General features: G+C 41.6%; 2 protein-coding genes across 6 annotated transcripts in view; one reads left to right on the top strand and one right to left on the bottom strand.

Moving 5' to 3' along the window:
- Positions 1-5,069, bottom strand: part of CFAP99 (cilia and flagella associated protein 99) — a 64,425-nt gene extending 59,356 nt beyond the window's left edge. Inside the window, exons 1-2 of the mRNA XM_063337063.1 lie at positions 4,839-5,069; positions 1,790-1,917 (exon numbers count right to left, since the gene is read on the bottom strand). Of these exons, the coding sequence (XP_063193133.1) occupies positions 1,790-1,909 (120 nt within the window). The 5' untranslated portion in view covers positions 1,910-1,917; positions 4,839-5,069. The remainder of the gene's footprint in view (positions 1-1,789; positions 1,918-4,838) is intronic.
- A 446-nt stretch (positions 5,070-5,515) lies between these two features.
- The window catches only part of ZFYVE28 (zinc finger FYVE-type containing 28), a 164,033-nt gene continuing 154,045 nt past the window's right edge, over positions 5,516-15,503 (top strand). For all 5 annotated transcript variants that reach the window (XM_063336735.1, XM_063336734.1, XM_063336733.1 and 2 more), the window contains exon 1: positions 5,516-5,828. In XM_063336735.1, coding sequence (XP_063192805.1) covers positions 5,790-5,828 — 39 coding nt within the window. In that variant the 5' untranslated portion in view covers positions 5,516-5,789. The remainder of the gene's footprint in view (positions 5,829-15,503) is intronic.

Below are 15,503 nucleotides of genomic sequence, written 5' to 3'. Positions count from 1 at the left end.
AAAGTCAAGTCTGATACACTGCATGCCTAGGTAAGTAAATAAATATAGAGAGAGCTGTGTTTGCTATTATCTAGATTTGTGCTCTTGGAATCTAACCCTCCTGATTTTTGGCTGGTCAGTAGCACACAACACTAAGTTTGCTATTTGTCATGCTGCTAGCACAAGACATACAGGCTTGAATCTAGTCTGTGATTTAAAGTGCTGGTGTTAATCAGGATAAAAACTGGAGTGAGTTTCTGCATGGGTCAGTTAATATTGTCTAATTGGTTAGTGGCCAAGCCTAAAAATCATGTATACAAAAATGCTACAATATTTTTAGGATCATATGCCTATTGTGAAATAGGAAAGAAATAAGTGAAGTGACTTTTCCATGACAAATTTATAATCATCCATTTGGTAGTGAAACAAAGATGAATTTTATATAAACATAGATCTTACTTTTTACTTCTTTGGATAAATTCACAGCAAAAATGTTATGTAGTAAGTGAACTGAAACTATCCCAGAAAAAAAATTCTGCCTTATCTTTGGCATCAACTATCCTCCTTGTTCTTTCTCTTTTGAAAGGGTTTATTATGAGCCTTAAGATACATGTTTCTCTAACGGACTTACTGCTTCTTTTGTCTTTGTATCATCTTTCCTGGGCTGAGAAGAACAATGATCTGAATATTATTTTTTACAAGTATTTATTTTGGCAGCAGTGGCAGCTGAATTTACCTGCTCTCTGCCCAGTGAAAAGTGATTAATTTGAAACTGGATCAGTTCCCTGATGTAATTCAGCATACAAATGCACAAACAGTTATGCCAGTACTACAGGGCAGGAGGGCTGTGTCAGAAACTACAGGCCTGAGTGGAAGCTGTTTAAGAAAGCAAGCACCAAAGATCCACTGCCTCAGCCTCTGATTTTCATATCACACCTCCATAGTTTTATATTCTTGTAGTCATTTGTATCTATGCAAAATCAATGTAAATGACCATCTAACTGGAATTAGCAGTGTTTTAGACCTTATTGTCAGAAGTGGAAATGAGCACTTGAGCTACAGAGCAGCGTGGAATCAGGGCTCTGACTATGTAGTTTGATAATACATGGCATGCACAGACAATAGCAGTCTAAACAATGTTACTGTCTTCCCTTAATGATTTTCTAAAGCTGATTCAATCCAGTAGCTGCATCAGCACAAGTCAGGGTGGCACTGAGGACAAAGAGATGGAAAGAGGTGACAGACCTCATCAGGAAAGGATAGGAACTGCTTCAGCCAGTATAGCTACGTATTGGCAAATCTTGGTCTGGTTACTTGCAGTATTAGATTAAGATCAGGTAGCTGATTTACTGTCACTTGCCTTCTGTCCCACTGTTCTGATGGTCACTTATGTCCTCAAAGCAAGAATACCTGATCCTGTGAGTCAGCTTCTGAACTGCATTCATATATACAAAATGGGTGCTGCTGACAGAAACTTCCATTTGGAAGAAGAAAAGGAGATAGGAAGCTACAAAACAGCTTAGTCAGAAGAGGAAGAGACGCTTTTCCTATCATTGTCAAATCCATTTTAGGAAGTTGTTGCTTTCCCCGTCTTTTATTGCTACCCAAACAGTTAACACGTCTGATCATTACTTCCTTGTTTTCTGTTGATAACCATAAGAAATTTGGACTTTTGTCATGGATGAAAAATGTCACTATAAGAAAAATCTATGAAAGTTACGACAACATGTTAGAAAACAGATACCTCTATATTTTAAATCACATAGTAAAACACAGCAAGCTATGTAAGACAAACGGAAACGTAATATACCTGCAACATCTTAGCTGATTCATTCAAGAAATCCTCCACGCTCTGATCTTCAGGGTTAAATTTGTTAAGCTGTTGTACTATTATTGCAATATGTTTTCCATGGCTGACCATCTTCACCATGGAGAATCCTATAAATATAGTAAATCATTAATTTTTCATGCCTCCTTCAGTTGTAGCATAATGTATGTTGATAGGCTCATAGAGAAGATATACTGCAGTAATGTAGAAGAGAACATTTAGGTCAAGCTCTCAAAATCACAGTTACTCAGAACAGCTAACAGGAGAAACGAGAATACAGTACAAACATCAATAAAATAGAAGACATAATTACATATTTCGTATTCTGCAAATGTCTCAAAAGATCCTTAGAATGATACCTGAAATGGTTTCTGTATCAGGTTATTTGATGAAATATAATTAAAGATAATACTAGAGAAAAGCATGAATTTTTGCATGTGCGCTATACAGGTCCTATTTAATACATCACTTTTCCCAGTGAGATGCAACTGAAAGCAAAATTTTAGTCTTAAATCTTATCACATGTTGCTATTAACAACCTATTTTTCCAAAATAACAAAAGAATAGGAACAGAGAGGAATTACAAGGAAGCAATGAGACAGTGTTGGTCAGCAGCTGGGCAGTGATCACAACACATCAGTAGTCTAAACCACTGTCAAGGTTTTTGAAGGCACAGCAGTTGGGTGCTTTTTATGCTTGATGCTTTGTTTGTGAAATGACTGGATTATATCTATCTCAAATGATGTCATATGCATGAGAGTTTGGACAACTGGCTTCCTCGATTTTAATATTCACATGACAAGAACTATAATTCATTTGTTTATACGCATGCACATGTTGTTGTGTGTGAAAGACCAATGATAGTAATGATCAAGGATGAAAGTCATTAATCTGGTTTAGCAATGGGAAAAAATGAGCACAGAAGTAATTTTCCACAGTGAGAATAAAAATATATGTTTGAAAATTGTTCCTGTATTTTATATATCATCATATTCTGATGTTAGAAAAGAATCTTGGTGATTCTTTGATCAAGGTGATTCATTCCTACTGTGGTAAAAATAATTCATTTCTTGTTTTAAAAGGATATAATAACATTTCCACATATAGTGTTTTTGTACCCTGCCTTTCAGCACTATCATACTCTATAATAACTGCCTAATCAGCACTTTTAATTACTAATCTCAAACCACTGAAAAAATGCTCAATATAGGCATTTAGTTACCTGGTATGATCAAGACAGAATGTCCAGTTGGAAAAAGAAATCCAGAAAAACAGGGCTGGATCAGATCACGACAAGGGATGGCAAATAAAAAAAGAGGTGCTACTGTCTCTCTGTCACAGGAGGAATCACCATTTCTCCACTCCTCTGAGAAACATGATCTGTTTCTCTGTACCTGCCAAGGTTCTTATACTCACAAGGGATTTTGGATAAGGGAGAGAGAAATACCTCTGTACTAATTCGGGCTGAATCATAATTCAGGCTCCAATAGCTCTCCCGGTGACAAATAGCTTTTCTTCCGGCATAGCAGAAATGAGTTTGAGCTCTCATGCTCTGTACATGCTGATATTCACCCCTCCCCTCCAAATAACAATCATTAAGACCAAAAACTGGAATATGAAAACTAAGACATACAGTAACACCTTGAGAACTCTGGACATACAGGGGTTCTTAATGGAAAAAACTTCACTCATGATTGTATTTAAACAAACTGATATTATTATCATCAATGTTTCAAAACATACACATCAGGAAAAAAATGCTTTGTATTATCACATGCACCCTTAGTTCCACTCAACCATTTAGGAGAATATTCTAATTGCTATGTATAAAAATGATATGTACTGTGTACAAAATGGTAGAAATGTTCTTCCATTATCAGATGTAGAATTTCAGTTAAAGGAGGGAAGAACCTGACTTAGCCTTATTTTACAATGGAGCCTGGAGATATTTTGAAAGCAATTACATAGGATAAGACTGGCCACAACTGTGGCGACTAGTTTCAATGACCTAAAAGATTCCTTCAGGTTTTACACTGTCTCCTATGTTCCTGGCCTAGAAAGACTGTGATTGCATTTCCTCTGATGAAAGCCGTCCTTCTTAAAGAGAGGGCTGAACTAAGCCTCCCTGCAAAATTCTGTCAGGTCAAGTAGCTACTGCTCAAAATCAAATAGGTGTTTCTCTCAGCTGTGTGCTAGAAAAGGAGCCACTGAAAACAGAGTACAATTGTCCCAATGGTTACATCCTGCCATTCTCATTTACTCTTTACATCCTGCCATTCTCATTAACTCTGGACTTTTCTGCATCACTGACTGTCACCTGAGTGCAGCAGAGAGCAGTTCTGGGCACAGGTCCTCTTTTCAGCAGATTCTTCTCTTATGGCAGCAAAACGTCAGATGGAAAACATTCACCCTGAGCAGCTATAGCCTGGATCTCACATTAATTTTTAATTTGCATGTATTTCAATGTTTTGCATACCTACTACAAATACTTTCTTTGACACAGTATTCTTTTTTTTTTTTTTGGTGGAAATATCTTGTGGAACTTTACAATTAAATATTCACTGTACACCGCCTTTTGCAAGCAAGTTGCATTATACTTACCAGATAGGTAAGCTAAAGGACAACGAGGCTGGCTACTTGCCCAAAATCACAACCGTTATTGAAAACTCTGGGAGCAGAGCCTAGCAATCCTGTCTACACTATAACATAGGCCCCACTGATCTTTTCTACTGTATTTGTAGAGACCTAATAAACGAGTGAAGTAGTTATAAGGCTGCCCAGGGCAACAGACGCTTTCTGCGTGCCACCCTCATCAAGCATTTTACCCGTTTTTGTTTTCCAAAGTGTCACACACGGCTACAGCCACCTTGCTGCCCACTGAGGCCGGTGAGCCCGCCGGGGTGCAGCTCCCCTGAGGTAACGGCGCGAGCGCGCAGCGGCCCCCGCCCCCACGGGCGGCCCCTCAGCTCGGCCGCTGCCCTGTCCCGTACCTGGCTGCCCCCGACAGCCCGGCCGCTACCCGGTCCCGTACCTGGCTGCCCCCGACAGCCCGGGAGGCCGCCTGCGTCCCTGCCGGAGCCCGCCGCCCCTCTCTCAGCGCGGCGGGACCCTCCAGTGGCAGAGACCCCGCTGCGCTCACCGGACCGGACCGACGCCGTTGCTAAGGGGCGCGGGGGCTGCTGGGAGCTGTAGTTCTGCCGCGCGCCCGCCTTCGTGTTGCGGAACGACCCGACAGAGGGAGAAAGAACTACCCGGCCGGGAAAAAAAGATGGCGGCGATTGTTTGCCTCCGTTGCCAAGCTACCCGTTCCGCCCCCTCCTGGATTTTCGTGCTCAGGGGTAGCCAGAAGTCAATCATCCTATTACCGGGCACTGGGGCGGGGCTGGCTGCCACAAGCAGGGGCTTGCTGTCTTGAAGGGGGCGCGCGCAAGCGTTGCCGGCGGAGAAGACTACAAGTCCCGGCATCCACTGCGCCGCGGTGCTTTGCTCCGCGGGCGGTGGCTGCGTGGCGTGGCATGCCGGGGCGCGTAGTCCCTCCGCCCCCTCCCCGTCTTACGCAAATGAGCGGCCGAGTGGGCGGAGCGAGCCCACCGCGAAGGCAGACCGAGGGGGCGGGGGGACCGTCCCCGGCCGCCACCCGGTTGGCGGCGGCTGCCAGCGGGGCGGGAGGAGGTGGGCCTGCCCCTGCGCATGCGCCTGGTGGCGCGAGGGGAACGCCGCTGCCGGCCGCGCGATGTTTTGGGGTCTGTCAGCGCGGCGTGGCGCCCGGTCCCTGCGCTGAGGGCAGTGCACGCTCCGCAGCGCCCGGCGGCCTCTGCCCTGAAGAGGAGGAGACGGCGGAGGAGGAGCGGCGGCGGCGACCCGGCGGAGCCTCCCGGCGAGGGGCAGGGCTCGCCCCGGTCCCCCGAGCGGCGCGGGCGGGCAGCCGGTAGCCCCCGTGGCAGCGTCAGGCGGCGGCGGGGTGGCGGCAGCGGGCGCGGTGATGATGAACAGGTTCCGAAAGTGGCTCTACAAACCCAAGGTAAGTTGCGAGGAGCCGCCGGCGCCGGGCGGCCGCCGCTGCCCCGCGGGCATCTCGGCTCGGCTCCCCTCCCGCCGGGGTCGCCCTCACCCCGCCGCCGAGAAGTTGAGGGGCGGGCGGGCGGGGGGGACGCGGCGGCGGCGGGGGCTCAGCCGCGGCGCCACCGGCCGCGGGTCGTTTGGCGCCGGTGCCTCAGGCGGCAGCCGCCGCGGCGGAGGGGGCCGTGAGGTCGGCGCGGAGCCGGGGTCGGGGCGGGGGGGTGTCGGTCCGCTCGTTGTCGGAGGGGTCCCGTCGGACGCGGTTCGGCGGGGGGGAGGCGGGAGGGACCGGGGATGTGCGCGGCGGCGGAACGGGCGAACGCCGTGGAGCGGCGTGCGCGGAGCGGCCGGCCCGCGGCGGGGGGGAGATGACAAAGCAGAGCCTGTGCCCTGGTGCTGGGTGGACCTGGCGGGAGCACGGCCCCGGGGTGGGGGGGACAGCGGGCTCGGGGCTCACGCCGGCACCGGAAAGCCCACGGACGGGCTGCGGACCGGCCGGCGGGCACCGCAGCGCGGAGGCGGCTGTGCCGGCACCTGGGTATCCGCTTCTCGGCTGAGATGCCGGCGGGTGTGTGCTGTGGCTCGCGGGGGAGAGGCGGTTCAGAAGGGTTCTGTTCTGCTGTTACCGCTATCGGCGTGCACCTGAGAACTTTTTGAGTAAAAAATAAAAATAAAAAAATGTTTAATGGTCCTCTGTAGGTGTGTATTTTCTGCCCTTTTTTCTTCTCTCTTTGAAATTCTTGGAAGGAATCCAAGAATCATAGCTTGCTTTGCAATGAAATTATCATCTTCTGGCACGAGTTAAATAACAACTGTCTGGAGAGTGATCTTGTCTCGCATGTGATGTTCAGATCGTGTATGAAGGGCATTACTGATTGTGAACGTCTACAGCATCCTTTTTTGTCCCGGCATTACAGCAGTCGGTATAGTTATTCACTTTATGAAGTATTTCATTTAATTTTTGTCCCTGTCTGTCACTACCACCCATGTTTTTTCTTATGTTTTAATAGAGCTAAGCCTCATTTTTTGTAAATCTTCTAGATTTACAGTTCTTCTGCCCAAATTACAGACAGTATGCTGTGGTTTAAAAAGAAAAAAGAAAAAAAAAAAGTCGAGGTGATACTGCAAAATAAAAGTTCAGACTGTGCTGGCTCTGTGGATGTTGTATGTAGTCATAGCCCTGGTGAATACTGTTGAGGAACACGTATTTGTCTGATATTGCTGCTAATAACTGAAAGGAAAATAATTTAGAGATTAAGTAACTGAAAAATACAGTAAGAATTTACTGGGAACTTTAAATAGACTTTGTTATTTATTTATGCTTTATACCAAGGAACAACTAAGAGAGAAGCAGTTAATAAACAAAAGGAATATTTGTAATCTTAAATGCAGAAGAAGTAATTGCAAATATAGCTTTTGTCACTTTTAAAATCAAAACTAATTATATTTCACATTAGATTTTCTTTCTAATGGAGATTTAATCTTTTTATAATAAAACTTACCTTACTAATATACTGTTCCTATGTTGTATGCTATATGTTCAGCATCCAAAGTTTGTATCAAAACAGTGTATGCTTCTCTTTCTGTGGGACTCTTTTGTGGGTAAAGAAACTTTTCAAGCCTATTGCATGAGACTGGGCATCATAAATCAGTAACATCTATTGCTATTAGTTTAAAGACAGCACCGTGTATTTTTTTGGTGTATGTTTGACTTTCTTTGTGAATAGCTTTTGTTAGTCTCAGTAGTTTACTATATAATTTTTGTACTTGTATTCAGAATGGGCTACTGGAGAGTTATAACAGTCTGTGTTCCTTCAGAAACAAGCATATTTTTTTTTCTGATGTGCCTATTGAATATGTATTGATAATACATTAAATACACAGAAGTTTGAATAGTGCTTTTTTGGTAGAAATGGTGATGGAGGAGTTCACATTTAGGGACTGTAATTTCCCTGGTTATACTACTTGCTTTCTTATTTCATCAAGGAATCCTTAGGATTCCCTGCCATAAGGTTAGCAGTCTATTTTGAAATGTTTTTGAGTATCACGTATTTGGAAGATTACTTTTTTGAATGTTTATTCTGGTGGGGGCTGTCACCACTAGTGATTTATGCTGCTTAGTTTATAATCCCGTGTTAGGTACTGCAGATGCCAGGTACGTTTTATCAGTTAGATTTTGCTATTACGGGTGCTGGGGAATGCTTCTTCTGAAGTATTCCAGATCCTACTATCATATCTATCATATAATAGGACTTCTACATGGCAGCAGATTTTGATGCTACTGGGCATTGGGCCTACTGCCTTGACTGCCATTCGGAGGCACTTTTGAAGGCCGGGGGGATGATGTCAGAGTACAGCAAACTTACAGTACAGCCTGTTCAGAAACCTGAATATGTGGTTTAGCTTAATCCCAGGGGAACCATTTTATAATTCTTCCTAAAAAAAACCTAACCCCCAAATATGTAAATGAATTCAGCTTAATCTTCGTAAGTGGGGGAGATGAGGAAATGGAATAGAACAGATATTGCTTAACAAGATGGAATTACAAAACTATCAGGATAATTGTCAAGTTCCTGTAAGATGCAGGGACCTGCTTCTAGACAGATATTTTCTTGGTAACTGGTGCCTCTCTGTCTGAACATACCAAGGATGGGAGAGAAAATGTGGGTGTAGGAAGTGGACAGTCTTGACTAATGTCATGAGCATGTCACAAGAATAGCACGACTTTCCTAGATCCTTGTGCAGTCAGTGCTCTTCCTGTCCAGCCCTGTTCTTCAGGTATGCTGATACACCAGATTTTAATAACCCAGATCAAATGCCAATGGTAGAGGTAACCAGAGAATTAAATAAATAGCAGTGATGTGATCCGCATTGCTGCTGGGAGGCAGACTTTTAACTGATGTATGAGAAACAGAGTAGAGATGAATTTTGTTTCCAGCCTCCTGTGTACATCGGTAGTTACTTGATTTTTTTAAAATGTTTTCTGTACAATGTGTTTTCCTTTTGGGTGCTGCAGATTCAATGCGTTAAGTTTTTTGGAGGGGGGTTGGTGTTTGCTTTTGAACGAGGAAAAAATGCAGAGGAGTCATTTGAGGCAATAGTGTTCTTGAATAGCAGCACACTGGTGGAACAATAGTTACTCTGTTTGACCTCCTCAGGACACTGCAGGCTTCCCAGGCACTGCCACCTTTCTGAGACAATGTACGATTCCTTCAAAATCAAAATATTTGTCTGTGTGCACAGATATAATGGAAATATTTCCTGTCACTTCAGGGAATTTCTTATCTTGTACCTTCTGCTGCTGGAGCATTCCACAGGTGTCAGGTCAGAACCTGTTCCCAGACAGATCTGGGCATCTAGCAAAAATACAGAACTGGACTGCTTTTTTAGAGTTTTGAAATGCTTTTGATATCCAGAGTATTCAGAATAATTTCTGTGAATGTTGCTGCTTAAATCTAGAGAGTAGCTTGGAAAACAAAAAAAAAGCGCGGTTGACTAGCTCACCAAGGTAGCTGTTTTGAATTGAGCTCAAGTTTGTTGATATTTTGAAAGAACTGTTTAGTGTTTGACAGGGGGGAAAAAAAGTCTGTCTCTAACCACAACTTCAAGATGTTTCTGATCTGTTTAGCATAACAGACTGAAACATCTCTGCATATGTTTGTCATATTTTTATTTTTTAAAAATATTGCTTGTTTTGTGTTTACATCTATGAATCTGAATAAATCTTTACCTGGGGAACAAAAGCCAAGGAATATATTTTTTTCATTGGACCTTGCCCTCTTTTTTTGATATTCCAGTTGTGCATTCACTAACCAAATTTTTTGCTCCTAGTTTCTTTTACATTGTAAAAGAACGCAAACTTCTTGCAGTAAATGTTGAAGAATTTATTATGTTCCTATAATTCACACAAAATTCATAGTCATTGGTAGTAAAGGTATTGCTTTGTGAATGCTTTGTACCAGTTAAATGATGCTCACAAGGCTTGCATAAGCTTGGAGGTTTTGTATGATTTTTTTTTAATGCTCCTCTAAGATTGACCAAGGTACAGCTGTGCCGTTAGTGCCTGTTTTAAATAAAAAGCTGTGTAATTCCCATGGAGATGTGAAGCTAGGTTTATGGAAATGGCCCCAACTTGTAGCTAGGAGTGAACACTTACTGACAAGTAGGTGCTCAGCAGACCTTTTTCACATGCTTCACGGGTTATGTATCTTCTCGCCTGGAGTGCTTCGAGATGCTAAGAATTGTAGTTGTCATCTTCCTGGGTCTTTCTTTTGAAGTACTTTTCATTGGTTTCTTCTTTAAATCTGATCGTTACTTTCTGCAGCTGGATTAGCGGATCCATCTTCAAGACAAGAGGATCTTGCTTCCTGTTAACTTGTTTCTGCAATGGTGCTCTCTGACCAGAAATAACATTTAGGGATAAGTGCAATGGCTGGTCCTTGGAGAAGGCTTGTTCCTGTGTTTGTGCATAGTGCCTTTCTCTAACTTTTTAAGGGTCTCCTCACTAAGCTACATTTTAAGAAAATAAGATATAGCTAGTATTAATAGTTGCTAATAATAGTTGTTAAACGACTTTGAACAAAAGATAGATATGCTAATTTAAAAAAGGCTTTATAAGAGATAGTAAATGGGTATCTTAGAAGAAGTCCCCATGCAAGTAAAAGGAAGAGAGCATTTCTAGGGGATCAAGAGCAATTCCCTAAGGTAGAAAAGTGAGAGCCAATGGCAAAAAAAAAAAAAAAAAAAAAAATCAAATGACCTCTAGGAATTTCTACATTACTTAGCACAAGGAGAAGTGTTTAAAAGAAGTCGTTGGTGATTGTGGAACATCAAAAGCTGCACATGAAGTAATCTTTCTTAGCAGTGTTGTCAGGGTTGCTTAGTCGTAGAACTGACTCAAAGAAGTAAAATACGGGAAATACAGTACGAAATAGTCAAAACTGATTTTTTTTTTAAAGCAAAAGAAGAAACACGTTTGTAGGAATTTTTGTAGGAAAAATGATTGTAAGTAGAAAAATAGGAAGGAGTCTTTAAAGATTAATAGGAGTTTGAGCTTTAGAAGAATGCAAGATGGTAAAAAAAATGACAGTTGACTATATGCTTAACATACTGTAAGGAGCGTTTTTAAAGCTGGGTCAGTAGAATGAGATGCAGGAAGAGGCAGAATTATTTTAAGCAGTGTTTTGATGGATGGAAATAGTCATAAATGAAGAAGAACAAAGCTACTAGAGTAGCCAAGCAACTATTGAGACTAGTTTTGGGGGAGTGAGTGAAAAAGGAAGGATGATTTTACAGAGTGATAGGTAGAAAGCAGTTGGTGTCTTATTTTAGCTATGATTTCCAAATCTTAAAAGTGAAGGATTTGCTCTTCATAAAAGAGAACTAGAGCAAATTCAGTCTTGGGAAAAATCGTCTTAGAGAAAACTATTTGAATGAACAGTGAAAGAAGAGGTAAATGCTATTTGTAGCATAAAGCTTCATTTTACTGGTGCCATACAGTAATCGAAGCCTTTGGGCACAGCAGTTTGTGAACAAAACTTGTTATTTATTGTAGTATTTATATTAACTTTTAATTCAAAGGCAGAAGAATGAGGAGCTTTTCTTATAACAGTCCTGAGGAAGGCAACTTATAAATCAGTATACATTATTCACTTTCAGAGTTTTGAATACTGAATTGCTTAATTTTAGAAGCACCATCTAGTGGTTTGAATACAAGCATGGAAACTAATAATTCTTCACTGTTTTATTCTAGCTCTGCAGCTGAAGATAATTACTGGCAGTCATATTGTTTCTTAGCCTTGACTCTTACCTGTATCTGAAAAAGGGAAGTAGGTAACTGTTGCAGTTGTCTGTTAAGAGAATTGCTTGGCTGTTCTTAATTACTGTGATGCAAGTGAAATACATCCACCTTGGAAAATTATTTTTGATGTGAATTACTGTGAGCAGAGTCATAGTCTATCAGATCAAAGGTCCATCTAGCCTGGTGTGATGTCTGGTGGTTATCTCTTTTTCGATGTCCTGTAACAGATGCCTAGGGAAAAAAAGATGAGTTTAATAGAAACTGATATTTCCCCTGGGCTTTCTTTTAAACTTATGGTAGTCTGCAGCATAGGAGTTTGCTGAGCTGCAGATTGTACCCTTGTAATACAATAGCTTGTGAACATTTCTTTTTAAAATGTCTAATAATTTTTCAATTCACTTATACTTCTGATCTCCATAATGACTACTGGCTTCTCAGTGCTTAAAGCTGAGTTTTATTGTGGTGAGGTAAGCATTTTCTTTATAAACTTTTTCAAGCAGACATTGGTGTGACCTAATGTGTCCCTTGTCCTGCAGAGTGTATTCTGCTCTTTCTCTTGGAAACTTTATTAGGATGTTTAGATTCTGTTCCTCTCCCTGTACCCCTCTTCTCTACACCTGCCTCCACCCCCCGCAACGTGGTGGTACTTACCAAAATTTAGAAAAAAAATACTTTCTAAAGTTTATGATGCATTCTTCCTAGGTTATTTAGAAGAATGACAACATAAAAAAAACAACAACAAAAAAAAACAAACGAAAAAAACTGTCATGCACTGGATCACAGAAGAGGTTCAGTTTTCTTACTGAACTAACTGAAAAATAAACAGTGCAAATACTTTTGGCGTGCTTCATTTAACTGCTTTAATAGTTATGATGATCTACTTTCATGGCAGTTGTACTAGCAAGATGCGTTTAAATTCATTCACTAAAACTATTTTAAAATAATAACATTAAAAACAAATAATTGAAAGCTGGGTTTGTTTGTTTGGCTCATGTTTGAAGACTGACCAGCCTTCATAGTGTCTGTGAAAGAGCAAGTTTCTTGTGCTTGATCATGCTGTTAAAATTGCAGTCTGTCTTACCTGTTCTCAGCTGAGTGTTTTCATCTTGAAAACACGGAATATTCCATCTCTTTACTGTATCTAAAATTACAAGCTGAGGATCATTGGTATAATGACCGTATACCCCCCTGCTCGGATTCAGGAAGTGAACTGCTGCATTCCATGCTAGCTGAAGCTGTTGAATTCTATAAACTCAAGCTATCTCTAAGTCAGCTAAAGCAAAGCACTTAACCTGTGTCTGATGGATAGGTCAGTGTAATAGAATGCAGTTTGCCTTTGAGGCAGTGTCAGCTGCCTGCTGTTTGAAAACAGGTGAGTGACAAAAGTTGTAATGCATTTTATAGAGGTCTAGATTTAGGATATAGGAAAGGGTGAATTTTTTTGGGGGGAGAGAGAATGTTTGAACCACTTAAAGATACACCCTTCCTGTCTCAGTATACCTTGCTGTAACTGGAAGGTCTTGCTCTTATTTATTTTGATGGTGTGGGTCAGACTTATTACAAGCTGTCTGTGTATTTCTGTTATACCCTGTAGGCTGTAGGATTTTCCTATTTGACTCCCCAGTAGTCAGTGACTTTATTGCATTACTTCCTTAGGCCTCTAGCCTGGCAATTTTTGATCTTTCTGATCCTATCGATGGTGGTTCTTACTCAAATTCCTTTACGTTCACCACCTTCTCCTCCCTGTAGTATTAATGCTTTTGATCCTGTTTAGGAATAAGATGCCCTGTCGAGCTCATCGAGAGGAACAGTTATGAAAGAAATAGGATGCTGCAGTGAGGCTATGGAAGTGTGTAACAATCTACAGCAAGGACAGTTGACCTCTGAGAGCGTCATGTAGGGACTGCCTCTACTTTGTTGTCTTTGTAGGCAACAAGCTCATTTTTCTTTTCTCTCACAGGGCCTTTATCCATTCTTGATAGCTGTTCAGAATGAATAACCTAAGAGTGAGCATCATGTCAGTTCCGTGTACACCACACTGGGTGAATGAAAGGAAAGCAAATGGGGGAAAGGACACTGAAGGGGAGACAGGTGAAGACGACTGAGTAGAAGAAAATGCTAGCATAAAAATGTAAGAAAAATAGTTTGAGGGAGGAAAAAAGGACAATTGCTCTCCTATTCTTTCAAAATGCCTGCTCTTTATTTTCAAATGGGACACAGGTTAATTTAAGTTGTGGTGATGTTTATGCTGGAGTATGATAATTCCTGCCATCAACTGGCACTTTGATCTCTGAGAATTATAGGTGGTTGAAGCTAAACTAACCGGATGCTCAGGGTGTTCTGCATTTCTGCTTTGCATTCTTCTAATTCTCACCTTCCTTTGTAAACCTTTTAAAATAGGAAATGTCTCCTGAAGTTCATCAGATGTTCAAAAATCCAGTTTATTGTGGTTATTGTTTCCGCCCATTAAGGGAGCCGCGCATGAAAGGGGTCTTGCATGTTTGTCTAAAAGTGGCTTTTGGATGTTTGTTGTCTAGGAATCTCTTTTAGGAATGGTATAGGCTCTTGTATCGGTGTCTCTTTCTCTAATTCTCCTCTGTAAGCACCAATCTCCTGGCAGAAATATCACCTTGCTCTCTTGGTCCAGTTGCTGGAGTTTTTGTGCTCTTACCACACAAATGAGAACATATCAGCGTGCTTCCTATAAAACCCTCCAAGTCCTCTCAAAACACTGTCTACTTTTACTTTATTTTCAAGACTTGTATATATGGAGTGCCTGCAGTGCTGAACATATTATTTAATGTTTGGTTTTTTAAGTATTTTTTTATAAAGCTGGACTGGTATACCTGATCTAGTCAACGGCCTTACAAAAATACCTTGGCACAATTGAAATGTTGCCATTTTTATGGTGCAAGATGAATGGAAGCCCTTGTAGAATACGGAAGAATGAATACGATGTAAGGAGCAGGAAAAACTGTACATGGCCATCAAACAAATCTCATCTTGAGCCCATGATTTATTTTGCTTTGTACTTTACGGAATCTTGCAGGTCGTCACTGAGGTGTAAGAAATGAAGTGGAAATGGTAACTGTGTCCCTTGGTGATGACTGGTGCAAGTTCATCCTTGAACATGGAGCTGATGTGGTTACATGAGCGTAGATCCTGTAAGGACCTGTGTGGTGCCATAGGTGAAACGTATTGCATTCTTGTAGGTGTACACATAGGCTCTGTTGGGTGGTTGTAAAGAGGTATTAGAAAATTTTTGCATAGACTTTTCTGTAAGTCTGTTTCTGTTTGGTATATATGCCTCCAATGGTGAGTTTGGCCAAATTTGGAGGTCTGTTTTGAAGACTATAGGTTGCCGTGGGCTCTTTCAAGGAATGAGCTTCCTGTGCACCTCATAGCTATCTTACAATTTTTGTATAAAATTGAGCATAAGAATGATATGTCATGATCAGCAGAAAATAATTGGAAGAGAGCAGGTTATTTGATGTGCCTTATGTTAAAAAATGCGTAGTGTTTACTGACAGGTCTTCACTGGTGCAATTGTTAATTTGGCTAATATTTTCTTTACATTGAAGTGATTATTGAACATTTTCTTCAGAACTGAGGTGTTCATGTAGGAGACTCTGGTTTCAGATATCATGGGAGTGTTCTGGAGGTATTTTATGGAAGGGTGTTGTGTGTAGTTTTACTGTGTTTTGATTTTTTTTTTTGCTAATTGTTTTGTCTAAGCAGTTGCTTGAGTATATTTGAGGAAGATAATTATATCCAGAGCAAGTGTTCTTAATTTCAGTAAGACTGGGGTTTTTTGTGTGTGTAGTTTTTTTTGGGTGT

Source organism: Chroicocephalus ridibundus, chromosome 5 (assembly GCF_963924245.1).
Source record: "Chroicocephalus ridibundus chromosome 5, bChrRid1.1, whole genome shotgun sequence".
NCBI classification, from domain to species: domain Eukaryota; kingdom Metazoa; phylum Chordata; class Aves; order Charadriiformes; family Laridae; genus Chroicocephalus; species Chroicocephalus ridibundus.
The sequence above is the reverse complement of the archived record's forward strand: the minus strand, read 5'-3'. Positions and strand labels throughout refer to the sequence as shown.